Source organism: Labeo rohita, chromosome 6 (genome assembly GCF_022985175.1).
Source record: "Labeo rohita strain BAU-BD-2019 chromosome 6, IGBB_LRoh.1.0, whole genome shotgun sequence".
NCBI lineage: Eukaryota > Metazoa > Chordata > Actinopteri > Cypriniformes > Cyprinidae > Labeo > Labeo rohita.
In genome coordinates this window covers 1,980,632-2,003,397 of record NC_066874.1, presented here as the reverse complement: position 1 = coordinate 2,003,397, position 22,766 = coordinate 1,980,632, and the positions used below count along the sequence as shown (strand labels likewise).

The 22,766-nt window shown below is 35.6% G+C and overlaps 1 protein-coding gene across 1 annotated transcript; it reads left to right on the top strand.

The window, feature by feature from the left end:
- The first annotated feature begins 8,745 nt into the window (after positions 1-8,745).
- Positions 8,746-22,046, top strand: vstm2l (V-set and transmembrane domain containing 2 like). Its single transcript, XM_051111605.1, has 4 exons — positions 8,746-8,969; positions 19,119-19,289; positions 19,497-19,540; positions 21,074-22,046. The coding sequence occupies exons 1-4, from the start codon at positions 8,870-8,872 to the stop codon at positions 21,458-21,460; spliced, it is 702 nt and encodes a 233-aa protein (XP_050967562.1). The 5' UTR covers positions 8,746-8,869; the 3' UTR covers positions 21,461-22,046.
- Positions 22,047-22,766: the final 720 nt, after the last annotated feature.

Below are 22,766 nucleotides of genomic sequence, written 5' to 3'. Positions count from 1 at the left end.
GAATTTCCGGAGAACATTCAACAGTAACATTTCCGTAATGTTTGCAAAATGCTAAAATAGAATGTTTGCATAACCAATGTTTTTTTAACATGTTAAACGTTCAAATTCAGAAATGACGTTTTCATGGTTTAATTAGAATGTTTAATTCTAATTAGGCTTACTTAGAATTAAAATATGTTCTTCGAGCATATTTTGGTTAGTTAAGCTGTGGAAAAGTAGATAACAAAACTAACAAAAAAAGTACTAGGGAATTACCATTATAATATTTTTTTCAGACATGCTGGCTTGGAGCCATTCATTAAATAAAAATAGAGCTTCAGTGAATTAGTTATGCATCTGTGTATAATTTTAAACAAAACTAGAATGAAAACAATATAAAAACTCACTTAGACCTTGTGTATTCATGCATTAATTCATTTTACATTTGCAACACCCCACTTTTTACTTAATGTTATAGAAAAGTGGATATTTAAGCTGTGATGTTGCAACTTGGTACAAATAAAAACATCGCTTTGTTTGTTTGTCTGCATCACAGCCAGCCAAACATTCACAATGTGAGTTTGGTCTGTTTAAAAAATCTTTTTGATTGAAAGTCACATGTCATCTGTAGGTTTTCATAAGAAACTCTCCCAATTTTCCAAATCAGTCTCTGTTCTCTCCTGAGGGGAAGCAGCATTATTGTTGTCAGCTAATCTGAGAACTGGGTCATTGTTCGCTGCTTCATCTTTATTGACCCAAATATTGTCTCACAGTTGTCAAATAAGCCATCGTTCTGCTCTCCATCACCACCCCATGCACAGTTAAAGCAGAGTTTATTTCCCCACAGAGACAACTCTTCATTAGCCAGGCTGAAACACAATTTGGAGACAATAATATCACAACCCAAGTTATTATGACCTGCACACCGGTCACTCCAGAGTCTCACAGCAGGAGAAAACAATGAAAAAACTCTTCATTTTCTATTCAACTCCTTATTTCATTTTCTGTCGCCTTAGAACTACTTAAAAATGTATGGTCATTGTTAAAAGAAGTACTCATTGTGGTAACCTACAGAAATCACTGCCTTATCATGTTTTTTTAAGACGGACATTACAAATACAGATTGTGGCTTTTTCCTCATTTTAGTGACATACTGTCTGTTCTCAGCTGCTGTAGTCTGACACATTATCATTCTTTGATAGTCGTCTGTGATGCTGCATCTACTAGTGTTTGTAAGCAGCTCGTGTTTACTGACTGGACTTATTTTCATGTGCATTAGAATGAAGCATTTCCCTATTTATATGGCCTCTGCTGGCAGCATTTTCACATGCAGTCATTTGTCTCCATTAGTGCTGCCAAACACACTGGCTATGAAGCCGCTTTGCTTTCATTGCCACAGACTGTTGTGGCGGCTTTCTCTTTATTATTTCATTCACTGTTGGCTCTCTTCTCCTGAGAGTGTTTCAGTTATCATGTGTTGGGTGTGTGAGTGTTTCCTTTTATTAATTCCATCTAATTTCTATCTAACTATAAAAGATGAAAGGTCACCCTGAGGAAAGCTCACGTTGAATCAAAAATGCTGGATCCATATGAACAGATTGGGTTTCATAACACTCTGATGTTGAATTCTATTTCTGTACTGTAATTGTTTGTTATTGGATGTTACATATTGATTGTTACAGCCAACAAACAAAGACTTCTTGCGTGCATTTCCTGTCCAATTATTTGTTTTACTTGAGCTGCAAATAGCAGCACTAAAATGCTCCTTTATGTAATATGTGAAATAGAAAAGTATGTGCCATTCTCAGCCTCTTAAGGGCAATTACTGTGCTAGTGAAATACCAGCTGTCATGCTGCTGTTATGAAGGCAGGGAACACATAAAAGCAGCACCATTAGGAGACCAATAAAAAAAACTGACCTTCCTACACACACATATTACCCAACATCCATGCCACGACTCCAGAGTGCTTAAATGACTTCACAAATCTTGTTTTTCTCTCACTCAATCCTGCGTAGACATCAATGGCATTCTGATGAGGCACACACATTATACACAATAGCGAAGATGAATCACGTAATGTTTTGTAGTTGGTTTGTCTCACTCTCAATACTGGAAAGCACAGCAGCCACAAAACAAGATCCCTTTTGCCTCAATTCAGCTCGATTTAATTCAATATTGGTCTTCTTTTTTAATAGAAATTATGATTAAATAATGAGGCATGTACTGTAGTAATGTGAAGGAATTTTCCTGTGCTGATCATGTTTCCATGTACTGAGCATTTTAAATAATACATTGCATTTTAACAGTTAAAGGAACTGTTTGGAAACATAAATTGTCCAGGCAGAAAATTACCATTTTCACTTTGCTGCAGTGTAAATGAAAATTAGGTATAATTAAAAGGTATATTTACATTTATTTGAATGGTGATAATGTACATTGTTCCTTTTTAAATGAATAAATATATAATAACAATTATCAAAAAAGCATCTGATCTTGACCAGAGCAGATTTCTGAAAGTCTAATATAGCTTTTGCTCCTCTAAGTCAAGATATAAGTGTCTGCTAAATGCATAAATGTATAACATATATGTTTACATTCGGAAGCATATTAATTTGATTAAAATCTGAGTTCAGCTGGAACTGAAGAACAGCAGCAAGTGCTTCATTGTTGTTAATTTCAAGCATGGCAAGCTCCTCGCTCTCTCTTTCTGTCACATTTGCATCTGTTGTTAATGCCCGTTTGTGAGCGGTGAGTGCTCTGGGTCTTGGCATCTCACAGCTGGCACTTCTGAACAGACACACATGGCTTTCAGGAGCTGAGACAAGAGGACCGTGTGCCAGTAAACCGGCTCTATCTGCCATCACTCAACATGAAACAGTGTAATAAAATCCCATCTGCTGCAGCTCTCAAACACAGACAGAGATAATGCATGCATTTAGTGCACGTTTGTGCACTTTACAACACCAGCAAGACCATTCTCTGAGACAATAAGTAAAAAGTTCTGTGCTTGTAAGACTGAACACGTCTTGATACACAAAATCCAAAGTTGCATGGTGTGCAGTGTTACATTATGTTATACGTTACACATATGTGTTTAATTTCCATATACATAACATATTTATGTAATTTCATATGCTATAATGCAAAACTTTTCTTACTTAATGTTATCTTGTTTACCCAAAAGAAACATCTGAATATTATTGCTTAATATTTTTTTACATTTTATGGCGTTTTCTGAAAAAAATTATCAAAATTAAGTGAATTTATGATTAAAACAAGAGAATATCTGTCAGCAGGTTTAGAAAAACAAATGTACTTCAGTGTATTTCATGCCATTCACAAATATGTTTTATTGCTTCACGCATAAACTCTCCTAATTTGAATACATTTTTTATTTTTCTAAATTTTGTAATGAGAAACAAGACAAAAAGAAAAAATTGGTTTGCACACCCTCTGGTTTAGTTTGCATTTATTTATTTATTTTTATTTTTTATTATTATTATTATTATTATTTTGCTTTGAATTAATTTTGAACTTCAGACATCAGCCATATGCGAAAATAGCAATGACTTCTTCAAATAAATTGTGCGTGCATCTGAACAGTTCTTTATTGAATCAGGCTTTTTAAAATCCTGTTTCTTTGGTTTCATTGTTCCTTTTTTGGACTATTAGCGCGAGCAGCGGCATGTTCCTGGACCTTTTCATTACCATTTAATCACTAACTCATTAACACAGCGCGGCTGTCTAGCAGGCCAATCAATTATCTTATTGATCAATTAAGTGCTGAGGCCAAAATAAAGTCTCAAAACAGCCAACACTGCACACATTAGGTCATGCATGAAATCCAGTGCTGTTCGGGATCCGGTAAAAAAAAAACAGCTTTATGAAAATCTATATTCTCTGTCTGAACTCTGAGCCATGCTCTCCACAGATTATACTGTGTGGAAGGTATGAAGATGTTTGACCGCATTTAATGGCACCTTCAACGTTAGCAGCTGCTAAAGTGCTGGCCTTGCCCTTCACCTAAAGAGAGACATTTAAATCCACCAGACTATAGGTTTTAAAAGCAAACATCGCTGATTGAAAAGTTCAGAGACACAGCACGCAATTTTCTAGTGACCTTTAAGGCAACTAGGAACTTGAGAAAACCTTTTAGCCACACAGAAAACTACTGTGTGAACGATTTTATGTATTAGTACCAAGGATGCACAATGATTTTTCATTTTTCTAGAAGGAGTTCCTTTAATTTCTAGGGTTTTATTTATTTTTGAGACTGAGACACGATTGCAGCCAAATTTTAATGCCGTATCTCACTATTTCAACCATTTTTGACATGCATTTACAATACACCAGCAAGTAGTGATCTTTCCCACTTTACATGTTAAACATCTTCTCCCGGTCAGAAATAGCAAAAGCACACGTGTTCAGTCAGAGATGAGACTCCCTTGGGCTCAAACCTGATCCTGAAGTCTGTGCATTGGTTTGAGAACTGGACAGATTAACATTTGTGAGGCCTGTTCAACTATTTTAGCACAGGTTCCATTTCTTTCAGCCTCACAGCTATGTTTAATATTTATGAATCTGCTAGATATGCTTGAACTGTCTGTAAGATTATAAAATACTGCAGTCTGGCTCACAGAAATGGAAGCAAAGATCAGTAAAGCAATGTAATGCTGCTGAAACAAATACTAGAGGTTTGCATTACAGTGGTTTATAGAAATCATGGCAGAAACAAGCTGATCAGAACAGCAATATATACTGTGGTATGTCAGGTAAGAACAATTTTATGCATTCTTTCCAATAATAATAATAATAATAATAATTATAAGTCAGACTTTCTTGGATCTAATGGTGCATTTAAGTATTTCTGGGAAGTCATATTTACAAGTTGCAAAGGCGAAATTATGATGTCATGTATGTTCAAGTCACTTTGACCCTGGTGAAAAAAACAGCATATGCTGGTTAGGTATGTTTTGATGCTGGTTTAAGATGGTGCTTTGCTGGTTTATGCTGGTCATGTTGCTGGTCAAGGACCAGCATAAACCAGCAAAGGACTATCTTAAACCAGCATCAAAACATACCTACCAGCATATGCTGGTTTTTTCACCAGCGGATTGAAGCAAAGATGACAATGCACCTTTTCTACAAAAAATCAGCAAGATTTTTGAATTACAAAATGATGAATAAGGTCTTCTGCTTTTTAATGTTTTTATTAACTTTGTGAAGGTGCTGTAAATTGAATCATTACATATTCTAACATAATTTGATAATATTTTGTACATGCAACTTAGAAAGTTTTGTTGTAAATGAAAGTTTACTGTCAATACAGACTGCATCTATCGCATCCGCCATTTTTTTTTTCTGTGACACGCCCCCAAAACGAAAACTCATTGTCGAAACCGCATACTTTCCTACTATCCACCTTATTTTTCCCATAAGAGTGCACTCAAAAAAATGGTTTTGTGCCACTGTTTGTTTTACCCAGGTATTTATTGTTAAAACAACACAAGTATGTTTCTTTTTCCGCCAAAACACTATTGTATTGTGCTCTATTAATTTAAACTGTTTAAGTTTCCATTTTACTTAATTATCAATCGTTAAACTAACGTAAACAGTTTAATTTCACCGTTCAAAAAAAATAGATAATTAAGTGATAAATTAAAAGGTGATTGAGCATTAGTGATGAACAAGCAGAATCACTGAAGAAACGAGAAACACAAGAACTACAACTGACTTTAGACACAGATGAAATCAACTGAAATAAAAGACATTAAATCTCTCTAAATCTGATTAAACAACTCCACAAACAGCATCTCCAGCTTCACTCATTACTAAGCAGACTGGCTTAATTGTAATAATAATTTTAAAAAAACAATGCCACCATAATTGTGGTCAAGGTTTGCTTTAGTTTGTCTCTTGACCCTTTTAATAACTTACAACAATTTTGTTTCACAACAAACATTTGTGTATTGCTGAATCAAATGTTTGAAGCAACAGATTATTTTACACTTTCTGCTTATAGCTCATTTGTGTGAACGTTATAAAGTGATCTTTTTCTCTGGTTTATTGCTGAAAAAATGTCCTATTAAACAATCACCACCATAAAGCTTCAATTTTGAAAAAAAAAGAGGTGCATTTGCTCAGGATTTTAAACATGAACACTTATCATATGATCCTCAACAGTGGTGACAATAATTATTCATACTGCAGTGCATGATGGGAGTTTTTACTATGTTGTTACCCAGCATGCATTGCAGCATGAAGCATTTTGTTGATTGTCACCATTGTTGAGATTCATATGCTGGTACTTGATGTCTGTGTGTCTCTGAGTAATAGCGATGTTTACTTGTGCTTTACATGAACCTAAAACAATTCTTTACTGTTACACTGTAGTTTTTTTTTTTCTTTTGACTGCTGAAGTTCAGAGGGTTGGTTATGGTTATCTAAATGCATAAATTGTCCATAAGTTATCTGAGTTGTCTGAAACAAACCTTCTTATGTCGATAAAGTGAAACACATTTGGCCAGTTTTTAATAAACCAAAACATGTTCACTGAACTTAATCCGTTTAAGTTACAAGGAAGTGAATAAACTGAGTTGGTTGGACATTACCATTTCACATAAATTCTTCCTCATATTCAGCTGTGTTGTCACAACACAAAGAGTTTGCATAGATTAAAAAAATTCCATTCATGTTCATCAAAAACAATTTGGTTGTGTGGAACCACTGTCCATAATTGAATTAAGTAGGTTTAAAGAATCATTTTTTTTGAGTGTGGGTGCAGCCATTTGTCAATTTTTTTGTGCCTGGCTTCCGGTCTCATCCACTTCCAGCTATTTTTAGCTGCACAAAAAGCTCGTTTTGTTGCTTGATATTGCAAACTGGTGTCTTACCATATTATTTTAATGTATGATCTTAATTATTAACACACTGGTTTGTAGTGCAAACTGTTTTACCGTTTACTGCACTTCGATTTTATTCTCGTTATTTCCCTATGGTGGACCATGAACCGGAGGTCTAACACATTACAAGAAAACAGCTTACTTCCGCATTGAAAAATAAGGTGGATATAGAGCGTGGGAATCATTGCATTCTGGGTAGTCGCCACCATGTTTTAGGACAGGCTAAATAGTGTACAATGACAATAAATACAAATCACTAGAGGAAAAAATGACTGTATTTGCGTTAATATTTTTAAGAGCTGCTTGCACTTGCTTAGAATAAATGTACTAATATTGGAATCCATTGCGTTCATTCGAGCACTCAGTCATGTGGCCAGAACAAGACACATACACACTCACAGAAATCATGCAAATCCATGAATGAATATTCTCAAGTAAAGTAAACTTCAACTGATTACCACTGCTCAGGGAGTAGGGAGCAATAAACATTGTGTAGGGACCGTGTTAATCGGAATACAGTTCAGTCATGGAGCTCTCTTTGAACTAGCTGGTTATCTGAATCAGGTTAAATAAGAGAGGCATATGCAATATATGCAGAGCGACGGTACGTGAGGAACGCTGATGTATTTAATCATATATCATATCGCCCTAATTTCATTAAGGGATGAAGTGCAATTAGTTTTACTGGACTTAAATTAAACAAATACACGATTTCTTACAAAGAGCTGCTGAAGAGTAAATCAGATGAATTGCTTTACGAACAAAGACAATGATCGCAACGAGTCATATCAAAGATTAAATTACATTTCCAAACGTGTTATTCATAGCGTGAACACTTACAAATTCATGTGGATCGGAAATTATGAATCTTTAATAAATAATAAATACAAACAACAAAGCCAGATTTTCATTGAGCTACTTTCGCCATTGTGTTGTTTCAAGCTGAAAAGCATAAAATTGCTCTTCATTTTAGACCTGTTCTCCACTTCGGTCATGACAGCAGATATGGCAGTTCATGTCATAGCAAGCGTTCTACATTCTAATGTGTTTTTAAATGTACAATATAAATTTTTACATCTCCACTATCACCCAGTCTAGACTGTAGTGTGGTTGTGGCTAGAACGGATACAGCTCCGACCGGAAACTAACAATGAAATGAATTGTTCTACCTGTTGGACTGTGTTTTTTTAACGTCTACACCTACCTTAACCCTAAACTTAGTCCTTACTATAATATAAAAACAGTTTTATTGTTGTACAGTGTGACAAAATAATGTCAGATTGACATGCGCATGCCCAGTAGCTAGAGCTGTATTCCTTCTAGCCTTAACCCTGTATCCGTGTCCGAAAGTCCCAGAATGCCGTGCACTGCTGACGTCACGTTCCCATACTCTATATTAGGCAAAAAGCAGTAGGCGAGCGGATAAGTATGTTTGAATCTTCAGTATTCATAAAAGAGTAGGCAAGAATTAATAGGCGAGTGCCTACTAATTCCGAAAGTACGAATTGCTTGCCTTGAAGAAAGTTGTAGTTAGCTACAACATTGTGTGTTTGCGTTCATGTGCACTCAGCTCATAAATACGATCTTTCTGACATGGCTTAAGATACCATAACATTGTTTTGTGGTTTTGTGTTTACAAATGATGACACCTGATCATCTGTACAACATACTACATTATTAAATGAAAAGTCTTGGTCGAAATTCTGTGCAATAACTTAAATGTTTAGACTACACACGTAAAGTGATTTTAACTTTCACAGTTTCTTTGTAGTCTGAGCAGAAACGGTTCATGAATTACCTTATGTCGCTCCGCCTAATTGATCTTTTAGCAAACCGCATCCCAGGCGCCCTTCCCTCGTGTGTTCCTCCGCCACAGCCACGCGGGCAGTTAGTGCGCTCCGAAGCGTGACGGAACACAGACACCGACCGACACGAGCGCCCAGGTGCCGATTTACCGGCAGGATCTGATGAGTGTATAGAGCAGAAATGGGCTCGATTGGAGAGATGCTGTGGATTATACAGTCGGTGGGACTTTATGCCCAAATCACCGCGAATTTGGCAGTGGATAATCACGTATCTGGAAACGGTAGGTGTGAGGACAGAAACAAGCAGAATGGCTTTGAGCGTGGTGGGATGTGTCTCAAATGAACTGCCTACTTAGCATTTCTGGGGCAGCATATATATAGGCAACTGATTCGGAACACCCAAAATCCTGTCTGGGTAGGAAACTCAGCAAGTTTTCACCATCTTTTGCTAATTTTATTAAGTGTGAAACCTAACACTTGAGCTTGAAAGCATTAGCTTAGTTTTTGAAAGTTACTTATAAACTCCTAAAAGATTAAGATTCTTTTTTTTTTTTTTTTTTTTTTTTTAATGATAAATTATGGTATTAACAGAAATAGGTTGTTAAGAGTTTTGAAAGCAAGCCAAATTAAGATAAATACAATATTGTGAATATAATCGGACTACAGGACAGAGCGGGGCAAGTTGTCACAAAGTGTATGTTCCTGTAACGTTAAAGTATTGAGTTAAAATTCTATTTAGCTTACATATTTTCATATTTTTTTTGTAATATGGATAACGACTGAACGATAAAACCACACTGACATTCATTAAGACAAGAGTTAATTGTGTAAAATAAACTGTTGTTCTGTGTTCTCATGTCAATTTTAAATACAAATGTAGAAAATCTGAAGGTTTTTCATAACAGTCTTTCATGTAAGATTGGGGCTAGTTGTTCAGATTTTATAAAGACACACATTTGGTCAAAAAATATATATATGTTGTAGACTTTTTTGATTTTTCATGAACTGTTTTGCATTTTCCTAATTGTTTTTTTTTTTTTTTTTTTTAATGGTTTATATTTAACTAAAAAGCCTCTATTAATGCAGATTTCACCAACAAAACCTACAAATTGTCAGACTTTTGTAAGAGAATTTTGATCCATTCCTTTAAGCAGACATAAGCAGAATTAAGTCCCCTGAACCGGACTGTAGTCCTGAACTGGAGTCCTGCAAGGATATAAAAAATGTATTTATCTACCACTTGTAGTATACTTTATTGTATGAAAGATGGGTTCAAGTGTACTATACAAGTGGTAACTAAATACATTTTTAAATGTAGATATAGTATGTTAAAAGCACATTTTAGCTCATATTTATGGTGTCCCAAAATAGCACAGTTGAGTACACTTAGATGAACTGAAGTTTATCTTAAGAAGTGCTAAAGAATCATTTTTAGTATATTAAGTACAAAATTAGTGCATGAAAATTGAGCACTTTATGGAAATGCACTCTTTTTTTCACCTGGGTTGTCTGTGATGGTTATGGTAATTCAGAGGTTTTTTCATCAGAAGTCCTCTGATGCTAATGCAGTCTGATGTGCGGCTGAGTTCAGCACCATGCTGAGATGTCATCATGGGAATGAGCAGTGCAAAATTCAAGTTCATTTTGGTGTAAAATGTTGGTAAGTTATTTGTGAAGTAATTGTTTAAGAGTACTACTTGAGCTTTTTTCTTGAACTAGTCATTTGTTTTCTCAAATTTCTATCAAAGGAAATTGTTCCACAGTTATTTTCTAGTCATTGTCTTGAGAAGAGCATCCGCTTTCAGGTTTACCTTTTTGGCTGTTTTCTTTGTTCTTCTGTCATGTTATATGCCCTGTGATTATTATGGATTTTGAGGTGTTCATCTTTGATCAATACAAACGAGCGTGCTGTGAATGAGCTGAGTATTGATTGGTTACTTTGAAACACCAATTAGCACCAGCAGCCTCTCAGAGTCAATTAAAAGTTAAAGTTAGTCTTGATATCTTGTGTGTTTGTGAAGTGTACATCACATAACCCAGCAAATGCTGGTATTTACTGCTGAAATCCTGCAAGATAATGTCATTATAGAACAGGCTTTTGATAGTGAACTAGATTTTTTCATCATGTTAGTTGTTTGTAAAGTACGGAAACGTGTTTCTGCCACAGGATAACAGAAAAAACAGAAAAAATGTATTTGCGACTTTTTATCTCACAATTCTATTTTTTTTTAATGTGCAATTGCGAGTTTACATGTCGCAATCCTGACGTTTTTCCTCAGAACTGTGTGAAATAAACTCCCAATTCTGACTTTTTTTGCAACCAAGTTAACTTTTTTTTTTTAACAACTTTTTCAGAATTGTGAGGAAAAAAATCTGAATTGAAGTCAGTTAAAGCTTTAAAAACATTTTCAAACATTTTTCAATTAAACAGCTGGAATATATGTGGAGGAAAAGTCAGTTTTTCATTGCAGAATTTGGTGCAGCACTCATACAAAAATCTGTTCAAACCAAAGTAATAGTGATGTAATGTTAAATATTATTAATTGGGATATAAACAGCTGATCTGATTTCCATCTTTAAAATTGTGTGGTTAGTATATCCAGCAATTTGAAACATGTTTGCTGCATGAAATTCGCCATCTCATCGTCAGCTGTGATTTCTCTCTGTCGCGGGTCAGCATGAGCTGGTTTAATAATGTCTACAGGGGGTTTTGTTCAGACAGGGGGTCCAGCTGGGTGTGACCTCTGCTGTCTGTCTTCATCTGTATGGAGGTCTTCCTCCAGCTGAGATTAAACCAATCAACCCTTTGTTGAGGTGAGAAAGAACAAATATCATGCTGGTGTCAACAACTTCCTGATTTCTCATTCATTATTTCTTCTACACACGCTCACTTCCATGATTTGGGGTAAGCGTGTTGAGAATCGCTGTGGTAGGTAATGCTTGCATCTCTGCAGGTACAGAGATCTGTGCTGCTAACATTGCACATCATTTACTGGTGCAGTGAATCCAACAATACGTTTTTAAAGCTGAAATCTGAAAATGTCGCCATGTAAAAAGATGTGAAGGCAAGGCATGTCCGAAATTATAAGTTTATTTATTGATGTTATGGTGCCTTGGTAGCTAGTAATGGGCGCTTTTGTGAAGCTTTAAAACTTTTGTGAATCATCTGTTTTGAATCAGCGATTCAGAGCGTGTATCAAACTGCAGTGATTCAGTTCAAAGTTTTGAAAAGCTACATACAGTGTTTCGGTATGTATACAGGCACTGTATTGCAGTCTTTAATCATGACCATGCTTACAATTTTGCTTAATATATCAAGACATAAAGCATTCACATACAAAAAGCATTCACCCTTTGGGTTACAGTATTGAGCAATTATGCATTTAACGTAGAACAGTGTAGCCTGTAATATTAGAGTTATAAGGTAATTAATTTTACTGAATTAATCAAAAAATAATGTAGTTATTGAATGCATAATTAACTTGATTTGATTGCACCAGCATGCAATTATGCATATGAAATTACATTCGTGCATTTCCATGGAAACACGTCTTCATGAAGAACAAGGAACATTTCAAGACGAGGTTTCTGGGAAATCAGTCAAGGGAAGTATGCAGGATGATTTGTAAAGCATTGGCAACACCTCCGGCTACTGTAGCATGTGGCGGCCGCATCATGCTGCGGTAATGTTGCTCTGCTGGAAACCTCATAAAAATAGAAAAAATGGAAGTGAAGTACCAAGAATGAAAAGAAAACATTTTGAAATCCACAAGGACACTGGAACCTGGATGAAAACTCATTTGCCAACAGATAGCAACCCAACAAATGCAACAGTGGAGGGGCTTAAAGGAGAAGTCCACTTCCAGAACAAAAATTTACAGATAATGTACTCACCCCCTTGTCATCCAAGATGTTCATGTCTTTCTTTCTTCAGCTGTAAAGAAATTATGGTTTTTGAGGAAAACATTTCAGGAATGATCTCCATATAATGGACTTCTTCAGTGCCCCTGATTTTGAACTTCCAAAATGCAGTTTAAATGCAGCTTCAAAGGGCTCTAAATGATTCTAGGCGAGGAATAAGGGTCTTATTTAGTGAGACGATCAGTTATTTCGTTTTTAACCTCAAATGCTCATCTTGTCTAGGTTTGCGTGACCTGCATATTTTATTTCCGGTTCAAGACATCGCTGCAGAAGTACCGACCCAGTGTTTACAAAGTGAACATGCAAAGAAGATCAAATGCCCTTTACAAAAAAAGGTAAAACAGTGATGTAGGACGATTTTGAAGTTGGAGGATAAAATGAGATGCAAATTTTTCAACATACCCTAACTGTATTGAACCAGACCTAGACAAGACGAGCATTTGAGGTTACAATTTAACAATAAAAAAAATAAAATATTTGAATTAGAAAATAACTGATCGTTTCGCTAGATCAGACCCTTCTTCCTTGGCTGGGATCATTTAGAGCCCTTTGAAGCTGCAATTAAACTGCATTTTGGAAGTTCAAGCTCAGGGGCACCAAAGAAATCCATTATATGGAGAGAAATCCTGAAAACAACAACAACAACAATAACCTACCTTTAAATAAGTTAGATATAAATACATACATAAACAAATAAGTACATATTATTTTATTTGTATGTATACCTGTCCAAAGGTAAAAAAAAAATAAAAATAAATTAAATAAAAGAAAAATGCTAAATATTATATAAAAATGATAGACAATACAAAAAATACTAAACTGCATTATGCAAATACACAATTAAGAAAATAAATGTTTATGAGAAAAGAAAAACAAACAAAAGCTGTTCTGAATAAAAATGTTGAAAATGCTGAATAATTTCAAGTTTTCTGGTTCTTTTGCACATTTTTCAAGTCTAGTTGGTCATTCAAGTCTTTGATGCATATATACAGAAAATATGCATTTAGCAGACAGGACGAAAGCAATTCGTCCCTGAGCCAACAATATTGGTAGTATACAAAGCCAGGTTTATTAGAAAGCCAGAATAGGAAATGAGTTCCAGCAGAGAAGAACAAAAAGATATTTTTTTGCATGTGCATTAGAAATTCATATACACACACAATGTCTTTCAAGACTAGATGGCATTTATAGCAAGTGATAAAAAGAGGAATCAGAAATCCCAGTGTCAATCATGCAGTGCCTTTAATGACTTGAAAGAGCTGTAACTGCTGCCACAGGTGATCCATAAGTGTGATCCATACAGCTTCAGCAATCAAAGTTTTTTACAGACTGTTATTAAACAGACTGATGTAAGAGCGAGATGATGGAGTCTGTGTTAGTGCTGGGCAGATCGGCTCTCAGACAATAACAGTGCAGCATTTTAGACTCTGGATAATTACCTTTATGCCAACCGAATGGAGACTGTGCATATTAATGACCAGAGGAACTGTAGGACGCACAGACAGTCTGTCTCCGAACAAAGAAAACAGATGGTCACGGTGTACATTCTCATTACAGAAACAAAGAGCAGAAATCAGGGAGTAATTACCACGACGCAAAGGGAAAAGATGTTTATGTGGTGTGTGTGGAGCTGATTGGATAAAATCTCAATATGAAACATACTGTACAGACCACAATGGCTCAGTTCTACAACAAAACAAAGATTACTGGAGTATATTTTGCAAGAAAATTACATTTTAATCTTTCTACTTCAGAATTTTACCTTTAATTCAATCTTACCAGCTGTTTTTAAATATTTCATTGTGTGAAGTTTTCATAAAATGTAAATCATATTGATAGTTTAATCAAAATAACTCCTGTAATTATTAGTGATAATATAAAAACAAAAAATGGCTTATTATTAACATTTCTGCATACATTTTTTTTCCATGAATTTTGTTCAGAAGCAACATTTTATTCATAGCTTAATTAAAATATGAATTAAATATTATGTAATATTGATGGAAAAATGCTACCACATAATGTAGTTCATTAGCCTATTGAAGGGGTTAAAGGAGAAGTCCACTTTAACAACAAAATTTTACAGATAATGTACTCATCCCCTTGTCATCCAAGATGTTCATGTCTTTCTTTCTTCAGTTGTAAAGGAAAACATTTCAGGATTTTTCTCCATTTAATGGACTGATATGGTGCCCCGAGTTTGAACTTCCAAAATGCAGTTTAAATGCGGCTTCAAACGATCCCAAATGCGGTTGTAAACGATCCCAGCTGAGGAAGAAGGGTCTTATCTAGCAAAACGATCAGTTATTTTAATTTTAAAAAAATACAATTTAAATACTTTTTAATCTCAATGCTCGTCTTGTGTTACGCTGTCTGAAGACAGTTAGGGTATGTCGAAAAAAACTCCAATTGTATTTTCTCCCTCGACTTCAAAAATCTACGTTGCTGCAGAAGTACCGACACATTCTTTGCAAAGAAGATCAAACACCCTTAACAAAAAAGGTAAAACGGCAATATAGGACGATTTTGAAGTTGAGGGAGAACATGAGATGGGAGTTTTTCGACATACCCTAACTGTCACGAACCAAAAAAAAAACAGTCCAGGCAGAGTAAGACAAGACTAGTGTTTGACATTAAAAAGTATATAAATTGTAATATTTAAAAAAACAAATAACTGACCATTTCGCTAGATATGACACTGGGATCGTTTACAACCTCATTTGTGATCGTTTGAAGCCGCATTTTGGAAGTTCAAAATCAGGGCACCATATCAGTCCATTATATGGAGAAAAATGCTGAAATGTTTTCCTCAAAAAACATAATTTCTTTACGACTGAAGAACGAAAGACATGAACATCTTGGATGACAAGGGGGTGAGTAAATTATCTGTAAACTTTTGTTCTGGAAGTGGACTTTTTCTTTAATGGTGTTATTTAAAGCTTTGCAAATTGTGTCCATCGCTGTGTCCATCGCTGGGGTTAAAAGAAATCTGCTCTGAAGTGTATGAAGTCTGAGCGGCTCAGTGCTTCGGTTCTGCCTGAATTGCATTAGTCTCTTTCAAGCCTGCAATTCAGACAATTACGCACTTATTTCCTGAAAAAGAGAGTGACTCTAACGCAGCACGGGCATGCGCATCTACAGCGGCTTTTAGAACCCCAGTCTGGACTCTTTTTGCTTTTTCCATTTGTCATTATTCTTCAGTTTTTAAAAACAATCAAGATTGTGATGATGGTTATGATTAGTGTAGGCCTATCAGTACTGCCAGTGGTCCTAACGAGCAAATTTGAAACCAAAGTTGCATGTTGTAAATTAAGCATCTGTTTTCAGTGGCTTTCAGAAAATGAGTTTTGTGCAAATTCTGTAAAGCTGCACAAAAAAAAGGCAGTTTGACAATTTCTGTTTATAAGCAAATATATTGAGTGAATTATGCATTCAAGCAGTGTGATTTGAATGTCTGTGCATCCTTTTTAGGAGTGGAAACAGTATTTTTCAGTGCAATCAAATGTCTGGTTGTTGAGCACATTCTCTTCACAGTAAGAATATTAATGTCTTCCTTCATCATTATGAATGTAGTGATTTATGACGTCTGTTCCACGAACAGACAGAGAGAGAGGGGAAAGTGGTAGAAGTTTTACAGTTGCCTCATTTTATTCCTTTTGTTTGCAGCAGGACTTGCTCCTCTAATTGAATTTTGACATTATATCCTTTATTCTATAATTATATTTTATGATGTGGTGGCCATTCTAGCTCAAGCAGCCTACTAACATGTTGGAATGCATTTCTGAACCATTTAAACAGACAAACATACTAAATCCTGATCCTTTTTTTTCCTACGATAGTTTTTAATATTTTAAATCAGTTTTTATTTTTATATGCTCTGAATTTATTAATAGTCATTATTGTTTTTTTTTTTTTTACTGTTTATATAGTTTTTATTAATTAATTCATTCATTATTAAACAAAAAAATAAACTAAATGAACTAAACAAACTAAAATGAAATAAGAAATGTAGCCTTGGCAACTAAAATATATTTTGTTGTTTTTAATATTTTTATTAATTTTATTAATTTCTCTCTCTCTCTCTCTCTCTCTCTCTCTCTCTCTTTTACAGTTTTAAATTTAGTTTAAGTTTTATTTTTAATTAGCCATAATCCTTTCACTACAATAAATATTTTTCTTTCTTTTTCTTTCTGCTTTAGTATGAATATTGTGCACCAAAATAATACTTTGGAATTACATTTATTATTATTATTATTATTATTATTAATTGTTTAAATGTGAAATATAATTAGACATTATTTTACTGTATATCTCTTTTGTTTCATTAAATGTTAAGGAAGAATGTGAATGTAGTAGCATTCTGTAGAAAAGTCTGTATTGAGCTGGTAAAGGTTGATTTGTGAAAGTGCTGATGTTATTAAACATCAAATCTTTGTAGGCCATTCTGGGAAGATCCGTCATGAGGCTGTCAAAAGTACAATGCACCATGGGATACGCCAGTCTTGTTCCATAAGGGGTGCCCTACAGCAGGTTGACATGATTCAGGCAGATATAAATGAGAAAGGCTGGAGAGGAGGAGACGGAAATGACAGAAGATGAGAGCGTGGATGAGAGCAGCTGTTGTGTATATGCAGATTAAGCATGACTTTTGTTTACTGGTTGTGATTTTTGTCTGAAGGGTGCTTATGTGTTTGTGTACTAGTGCTGTATGGCTTCAAAATAGTGTCTGTGCCACAGCCTGCTTCTTGAATCGTAAATATGGTACTTTGAGGTTTGTTGACCGCAAGTTTCATATCCCTTTTCTAAATTATCAGAACATCTTCAAAGCTCTTCAAAGTTCTTTGATGCCCAAGCAAATGTAATGGAAAAACTTTTCTTTTTTCCTTATTTTTAATATTTATAGCACAGCATTTCCAAGCTAGATGCCTACTGTAAACCACAATGTAAGACAGTGGTTCCACACACAGCACTTAAACTATTTTTTTTTTTTTTTTTTTAAATAAACCAAAAATAAAAGTTGAATTGAATTTCACACAACTGAAGAACTTTTAACATCCATGGAATCCTTCCCTTCCACAAAAGTTTCTTCATAGTGAAAAAAGTTATTCTACTTTGAGATGTGCATTCTTTGTTGGAATGTCTGTTTTTGTTTTGGTCTGTGTGACTCCACACACTGCCAGTTTACCCAATAGTATTTCGACACCCCGGGTTGCCAGCTGGCAGAAAACACAACATATTACAGCCATGGAAGCCAGCAAACAAACTGGGTCAGAGATGGCAGATTGTACCTGACCTAAAAAGCTTCGGCTTCCGTCTAAAAATCTCTGTGACCAGGGGCACATTAAAATGTGTATGAATTAGCTTATCAGCTTACAGTGTAAAACTTGTCACCTTCCGTTGGCAGTTGCACTCATTCCTGTTGCATGTCCTTAATCTGGAAAGACCGATGAGCATTGATTCTGAGGAGGGGGCTGGGGCTGTGTTGCCAAGTCTGCAGTGTTCCTGTAAAATTGGGCTGCTTTTATACTGTTGCGACAGGCTGTTTTTTAGTCCACAGATTGAAGCGAAATCCCCTGTCCTCTGTCCAGCAACTGGGCTGGTTTTGCTAAGCAGATATGGCAACTCTGGGTGGGAGAAGCAATATTTTGAATGTGGACTGCAGTACCTGTTTCAAACACTAGCTGTCAATATTACACACTGCACCTTTAAAACCTGATCACTGAATGGTTCTTTGGGGAACCAGAAATTGTTCTACATGACATCACTGTGAAAACCTCCTGAAACTTTTATTTTCAAGAGTATAGGCTCATTAAAAAAATAATAAAATAAATAATAAAAATAAATAAATAAATAATACAATCATCTATCATCAATTATTTCTTTATTATTATTATTGTAATAATATTCCTCTTTTGTCTGTACTTTTTTTGCAGATTTTTGCAGTAAGTTTGCTTTTCAGGTTTTCTAGCTGAAAAGAAGCATTCGAGACAAGAGCAGATTCGAGAAGCATTCAATAACAAGAGCAGATTATCAATTTATAATGACTTATTTTTATTTGGTTCCTTGCACAATAGTTCAGTGAGAAACAAATATCAGAACTGAATGAAGACATGGAGAACATTATTTTGCAGAAGCTGTTTCTCAAGAGAACATTTGAGCCTTTAGGCATTTGGCAGACACACAGACTGTGTGTGTGTTTGTGTGTGCATGTGTGTTTTATACCAGTGAATTCATTATATTGTTTGTCCTCAAATGTGTCTGCTTAATTATCTCCAGTCCTTTTGCAATTAATTTGTTTTCCTGAGCATTGGACTGTCAGACCTTTAAACACACACACACACACACACACACACACACACACACACACACACACACACACAAACACATACTGAAGTATCTCTGTGAAGAGATTCACACAGCCAAGAGCTTATAAAAGAGAGCATATTGAATAATAGTCAGTGAAATGTAGATTGAATGTAGTTTTTTGAATCTTTTTTCTTTCTCTTCAGCTCTTTTCACCGAGGTTCCTCATGATGTGGTCTCTCAGGCTGGAGATGATGTGGAAATGGCCTGCTCCTTCAGAGGTGCTAGTTCCTCCTCCGTCTCCTTGGAGATCCAGTGGTGGTACACCAGACACAGCAGAGATTGGGCAGAGCAACCAGCATGGACAACCAATCAGGAAAGCCTCTTTCTTTTCTGTTTTTACATGACATTATTTTGTTGTTTTCTTTTCTCTTTTCTTAGATTTGTAACAATAGATATGGTAAGATTTGAAGGCGTTCATTTTGTTATATGTGTATAAAATTGAATTTTTATTGACACAAAATTTTTTACAGAATATATGAAAGTTCAGTACCTGGTTTTAAATACTGATGTGTGTCAACAGGTGATTTCACGGGAAAACACACCAAAGGGAGCAACTAAAATAAGTGTGAGTTTTGCATGTCTCTTAATTTTGACAACCACAACAACAAAAAGTGCTTAAAGGGGTCCTGCTTTTTCATTATGCTTTTTCATTTTTTGAATTTTAGTCAGTGTGCGGTCTACAAAGACCTACAAAGTTACAAATCTCAAAGTCCGCTTCAAAGGGAAATATTTCGTTTTTAAAAAATCCCTTTTCAAGAACCACAACAAACGGCTCTTTTGGAATACAGCATTTGTTTTTCTGATGTTATGATGTCACAACGCGGCCCATTAGAATATCATTAAAATAAATCCCGCCTACGAAAATCCGTATGGTTGGGGAGTGGGGAGTTACGAGGTTTAGCCTAACTTCAGCGATGCACCATGGAGAGCAGCTTCTGAGAAGCTTTACCGAGCCACGGAGCACTGGGTATAAACACAAGCATTGACCAGAGTGGCTGCGTCAGAGCCACAATGCGCCAAAGAGACGGCGCTGGTATAAACACAGGCACTGACTAGAGTGGCCGTGTCAGACCCGCAAATAAATTAGCATGATACTATCATGTATCAGCAATCTGGCAGGCTGACAATAGGACCCAACATTACTGTGGCGTATTATGTTACCCTCCATGCATCCTAGGTGTACATGACTTCCTTCTTTTAGACAAATGCAATTGGAGTTATATTAAAAATTATCCTGGCACTCCTAAGCTTTAGAATGGCATAGATGGGCATTTCTCTTCATCAGTCCAAAACAAGTCCAATAAAGTACATCCATCCATAATAAAAAGTGCCTCACATGGGGGGTCTATAAAGGCCTCCTGTAGCGAATTGATGCATTTTTGTAAGAAAAATATGACTTTAATCTAGCTTGTGCTAACAGTTGTATACAGAACTTGCTACTTTGGTAAAGGGCTTAGCAGTACTGAATCACATCTAAGCTGTTCAACACATTTCGTTTTTCGGAAGGTAGGGCTTCATCAAACCCGGAACTAATGGAGCCATTTGTGCCAGGCTGGGAGAAAAGTATTGTAATAATTTAAATTATATGAAAAATAATGTGTTTTTCGAACCACCAAGCATGAAAACATGTTCAAAACAAAATCAAGACTTTGTAAATGAGCATAATAGTAGCCCTTTAATGATCACAGTTACATATGTATTATATTTTGATTTATTCTGATATAGATGTTTCACATCTTGATTATCATAACACATTCACATCAGAACATTCTGATACTTGTTCCTCCTGTTTTCTTGTTGAAATTCTCTTTTTAGTAATTCTGCACAGTAATTTAATTATCTCATTAATTCTTATTCATGTCCTTGACAACAACGAGTGTAATTGATTATATAGGCCATGAGGGTCTTTTAGCTGTCTGTATGTTAATGTATGTTCATTAATTTTACTTTTTGTGAGAGAATTTCAGTGTCGCTCCAAACGTGCTTCTTCATTTTGCGCACAGTTGGTTTTCTTAATTCCCAAACTTAAAAGGACTTGCTTTGTCAATATTTAGCTAAATGTATTAGTTCCATAATTATATTTTGTGTTTACTTTAAGGTGGTAAAAGTGGTCGGTAGCAACATCTCACATAAGCTTCGTCTGTCTAGCGTTAGACCATCCGACGAGGGGACGTATGAGTGTCGAGTCATTGACTTCAGTGAAAGCCAAGCCCAGCGGCACAGGGTTCAGGCGTATCTGCAGGTACAGCCAGACTTACAGCAGGCAAACCAGAGTCCCATCCACAACACTGACCAGAAGATAGAAGAGGAGAACACCGGTCCTGAAGACCATCAGAAGATCCACGATATGAGAGAAGAAGAGCAGAGGATGCCACAAGAGGCCCAGCAGTTTCATGAAGAGGAGCATCATCAGCTCCACGAGGGGAACAAGACAAGAACGGAATTGAAACACCAATCAGACAGCAGAGATTTGGAGACAGACTGACTGTTCTACTCAAAACTGCACACAAGAAGAGAGGTCGGGTGACCAGACGTCTCGATACAACTAAAACAGTCCCGATTTTACAAACTGTATCCTGACACAATTTGTGCATATAATCAGTCTTAGTATTAGTTTTAATGCAAACTGAAATTGTTCTGATTTGTGGTTCTTCTGTCAGAAGGAACCAGCGATGTGTAAAAAGGAAAATCCTGTCGTCATTTACTCATCCTCATATCATTTCAAACCTCTATGAAGTGATTCCAACTATTTAAAAAGCTTTTAAAATTGAACCTAATCTCATTTGGAAGCATTTCTGTTTGCTGGTCTTAAAATCTTAAAACCACTAGGAAGTCAGCAAACTTTTTTTTTTTCATTGTGTTGGACGTCAACACAAAATAATCTGAAAATTCACTTTTACTCAGGCTGTATCTCTCCTGATTTTTTTTTTTTTCCTTTTTTTTTTAAATCATGGTCATTTGGCCCCCGTAAGGAGAGAAGAAGAATAAAATGAATAAAACAGCAGCAGAAATGAGAGGTGATTATTAATGACAAAGAAGAAACAAAGGGTGAATTTAGCTGCGGGCAGAGACTGAAAAGTTAATTTATTCATTAGAAAGGAAGGACAGACAAGGACTGAATGTAATGTATTATGTTAGTGAAGTTTACCTTGATCTATCCTGCTACACATTTTATTTGTATGTGACTTGCATTTGTTTGGCTTGCATCATGACAAAATTGTGTTTCGCACAAGATGGTAGATGACTGTTTGTGTGTGTGTGTGTGTGTTTTATAAGACTTTAAAATAGAGTTGCATTTCTAAATGGGCTTTTCAATTAATGTTGAACAGACGTACTGCAGGTTTCTGATGTTAAAGTGATTTTAATGATGCATCTTCTCTATATGCTTTGTTTTGCTTTAATGTTCCTTATGGAAGCAGATGCTTCAGTTATGTAACTATGGAATTTCTAAAGATATTGTCACTTGTTTCAATCAAATAAGTCATATAAACCTATTAAATATAATGATCAATGTTTCCGAAACATGATTGATCGTACTGTGTTCAGAAATGTGATGCATATTGTGATGTGTGTGTGTTTTATGTTCAGTCTGTCACCATCAGGCTCTTCTAAACATGTGCATGATGCAACACTGCCACCATCAGGATAAACCTATGATTAGATTCATTTAAAGGATCCCTAAATATGATGGTAACTTTTCAAAAAATCATTGCTCATTTAATAGAAAGGCAAGTAATGAGCAATATCAACCCCCCAGTTTGAAACCACTAATGTAAATGTCCAAACTGGTG

Coding starts and splice junctions, on each gene's coding strand:
- vstm2l (XM_051111605.1), top strand. CDS start 8,870: ATGGGCTCGATTGGAGAGATGCTGTGGATTATACAGTCGGTGGGACTT. Junction 8,970..19,118: donor TAATCACGTATCTGGAAACG/GTAGGTGTGAGG, acceptor CTTTCTCTTCAG/CTCTTTTCACCGAGGTTCCT. Junction 19,290..19,496: donor AGCATGGACAACCAATCAGG/AAAGCCTCTTTC, acceptor TGTGTCAACAGG/TGATTTCACGGGAAAACACA.